The sequence below is a fragment of the Nicotiana attenuata genome, chromosome 10 (genome assembly GCF_001879085.1).
Source record: "Nicotiana attenuata strain UT chromosome 10, NIATTr2, whole genome shotgun sequence".
In the NCBI taxonomy this organism is placed as follows: Eukaryota; Viridiplantae; Streptophyta; class Magnoliopsida; order Solanales; family Solanaceae; genus Nicotiana; species Nicotiana attenuata.
The window spans coordinates 35915530-35919488 of NC_031998.1; the positions used below are offsets into that span (position 1 = coordinate 35915530).

The 3959-nt window shown below is 43.8% G+C and overlaps 1 protein-coding gene across 1 annotated transcript; it reads left to right on the forward strand.

Moving 5' to 3' along the window:
- Positions 219 to 968, forward strand: LOC109233906 (copper transporter 1-like). Its single transcript, XM_019399757.1, has one exon. The coding sequence runs from the start codon at positions 268 to 270 to the stop codon at positions 682 to 684; it is 417 nt and encodes a 138-aa protein (XP_019255302.1). The 5' UTR covers positions 219 to 267; the 3' UTR covers positions 685 to 968.

Sequence of the window (3959 nt, forward strand, 5' to 3'; positions counted from 1 at the left end):
TAAGCATATACTTAACAACGATAATATAATATACTCTTTCTTAGTATAAAATTAAGCAGAAAGCGTGCAATACATTCTCGAAGTGGTAGCGTGGGATCCTTTCAGTCAACAAGGACAAATGATATCTCACTTTGTCTCCTAGATCTCCTCCATTACCTTTTTCTTTCTTCTTTTCTATACTCCATTTGTTTTTCCTCTTTGATTTCCACCTTTTTAAACCCCAATATTGTGGTCCACATTTCCCTCAAACACAAACCTGTAAATCAAATGAACCCAAATGCACTTCTTATGGCCTGGACAAACGACAACTCAGGCCATACCCACAGCACAAAATCTCCTCTTTTGCACTTGTCATTTTACTGGGGCAGAGACACTGTTTTTCTCTTCCCATGTTGGCCTGGAAATAGCCGAGGAATGTACGCCTTGGGTTTGATCTTTGTCTTTGTTTTGGCTATTCTTGTTGAGTTCTTCGCAAATCTTAAGTTGGTAAAACCGGGATCAGACCGGGCTGCAGCGGTTTTCTTCCAGGCCGGAGTCCAAGCAATTCGAGCCGGGTTTGCTTATATGGTAATGCTGGCTGTTATGTCCTATAATGGAGGAGTTTTCATTGCAGCCATTTTGGGCCATGCAGTTGGTTACGTGATTTTTGGAAGCCCGATTTTCAAAAAGGATATGGATAGATAATTGTGTAATTTTAGGGAAGAATGTAATAATTTAACTTATTAAGCATTGTTTTTAAGAAAAAACAAGATAAAGAAAGAATGAGGGATCAACACAGAGATTCATGTTTGTTCTGTTATTATTTCCAGTTTTTTGATTGGCTTTTGGCTATTCAACAGAAATTTGAAGCTTGCGCATCGAATAAGGTAGGCGTACACACTACCGTCTCCAGATCCCACTTGTGAGATTTTACTGGATCTTCGTTGTTGTTGTTGTTGTGCCAAATATGAATAAAAGTGGTAATTACGTGAATTGAACATTTTCTAATTAGATAGACAATTTAATACAATGAATATAAGTTAGTACTACTTTATTTCCTTAAAATTAACTATATGACATTGAGTTTCTAGCAAAATGATGCATTTTAACCAACATCTCTCCAACTAGATACTAACCCCCAGCCAACCAGGCATGACCACATTCCCACTCCCAACTAGGACCCCCCATCGGAAAACCACCAGAACCTCCCGATATACCACAAATAGCTCCAATAAATGCTATGGAGGAAGACAAAGCAGATACAATCTCCTTCGAAGAAGTCCTTCTGGACAAAAAATTGGCGTCCTCTTCAAGCTATGACCCACTTCAATCAAGTGCCCACACACAGGTCTTTGAGCGGGGAACATACCAATCCCTTTGTCAATTGAGGACAAAATTAGACTATACAAACCATGGAAGTACTCTTTGATCATTAAACTGTTTGGGGAAAAAATCCCACATCACCTACTCAAGGGCAAACTCTCCAATCTATGGAAACCAGAAGAACCCCTTACCTTAATTGACCTAGGATGAGATTTCTTGATTGCAAAATTCAACAAAGAGGAGAGTTTGAGCAAAGTTCTAAGTGAGGGACCATGGTTTGTGGCAGGAGACTTCCTATCAATCCGCAAATGGGAATCAAATTTTGTTCCGGCAGCATCTAAGCTTGCCATAATGGCAGTTTGGATCAGACTCCCATAATTGCCAACAAAATTTTATGACACGGCCATTTTAGAACAAGTAGGCAACAGAGTTGGCAAGCTTCTGAAAATTGATACCTGCACTTCCTCTACCCTAAGAGGAAGGTATGCAAGAATATGCATCCAGGTCCCTCCAGACATTTCGGTAACAACGAAAGTCATTATTGGCACCCACAACCAAGCGCTAGTCTACGAAGGGGAATAGATTCTTTGTACGGGATGTGGGAGAATTGGCCATACCCTGAGAAGCTGCGAATTCCGATCAACTGCCACACAAGGAATACACACCGGCGACACCAACAGTGAAGACAACACAAAGGAATAGATCTCCGAGTGGCGCACAATTCCTTTCTCAAAACACAGACGCCATACGCATAAGGTCACCCAAGTGAACTCCCAGGTAAAGAGGTTCGATGCTTCTTCAGGTAAGTTTCTTGATCCCAAACCATATTCAGGCACAGATTCCGGCAATTGAAATCCAAAATAAAAATGGACCATAGATGCCATTGAGCCCAATGGTCAGTCATCACACAACGCCCAAAACACGGATGCCACGGGGCCCACTGGACAGTCAAAACACACTATAAAAAATGGGTTACAAGGGTAGCAGAATTTGGGCCTGGACCACTTCGGCCCATCACCTACCTAACCCACAAGCCAAACACACGTTAGCCCAAACACACCGAATCTCTTGGCTAAAAAGGCATTTGGATGCCTTTGTTCCATTGACCAAAGATCCCTCCCTTGGGATTATGGGAGCTTGTAAGAAAAAAGGGGAAAAGAGGTGTCAGGAACAAGGGGAAAGGATGGAGCCCACCATCAATTTGGAAATTGCCCTTCCCCCCAACTGAAGTAGTATCTCTACATCTGATACTTACCCAGATTTGGGTAATTATACCCTGACAAACAATCACCCAAATAAACACTCTACAGTGGGTCACCCATCCAACCCAACAACTTAACAACACTCTTTCCCACACTCACACTCAAACAATGAACAAACCCGCCCCGTCTGCACCCCTCTCAAGAGAAGAAATCTAATGCCCGGGGAAAATCGAACTCAACTCCTTATTAGTGAAGTGACACTGAGTGTCGATCTCTCAAGATTGAGCAAAGATCTCAATCGACACAACACAGATTCCAATAGCCCCCAAATAGACTATACCCAAGCAACTGAAGAGATGCCTTCATTTCCTAGCTCAACCGGAGATCTTCCCCAAGAATATCCTCTCAAGGACGACTCCAAACAACCAAAATCCTCCACTAAACAACCACCCTCTCACCATGTCCTCCATCCCACGACCACCAAACTTGATGCCGGAGTCATGGATGGAGATGACCCTACAAGGCCACTCCCAAAACTTGCAAATGATGGTTGAGCCAGTACCCATCTCCATCACCATCTAGGACCACCGCTACTTGGCACGGCTAGAACCCACCTACTCCACCAGGGTTTGTCCAATTTCGGCCATCAGCTATAGCTATCCACTCTCCTCCAAGCCCAGTACATGGGCACATAACAACCCCTATCAATGGAAGAGCTCAACTCCCTCATGGGCCAACTCTGCCAAACAATGCTCTTCTTCCCATTAATGGACCTGAATTCCATTACCGGCCTTCACAATGTGGCCTTAGGTGACCAACCCACTCCCCCACCAGTGAACCATCAGACTCCCCCACCAACAAATCAGGCTGCAGCCATGGACATGCTAATAAAGGAGAGGAACTAAACCCTAGTCTATCTCAAAAAGTCCAACGCAGACCTAGAAAACATCTTGGAAAAGGTAGGAGTCCCAAAAACAACAGTCCTCCACATGTAGGAGGCCATGGTGATCGAGTTCAAAGAGTTGTTCGGAGAAATGCTTATTGCTCTCTGCCCTAGAAAGCTAGTAAGCTGCAAACTAAATCTCTAAGCTCCCTCATCTCGAAGCTTAGGGAACTCGGCATTTGCAATAAGCTCTGTGTTGGGAGGAGTGAAACCAACCCAAGTGGGAAAGGGGAAGGGACTCAAGAGGAAAGCCCCATCTCAAAACAAGTTGCTGATGAATTTCATAATATGGAATGCGAGAGGAGTCAACAGTGCCGAACTCCGCAGACATTGCACCTCCATGGGAAGCTGCACAAGCTGGCAGTTCTTGTCCTCTTTGAGACAAGAATGGCTGACCACACACACTTAACTACTGAGCTTCAATTCATAGCTCAATTCCAATCCCCTGCTATTGGCGAATCGGGAGGAATAGTACTTATGTGGAAGGAAGACCTAATGAAGATTGAAGAGGT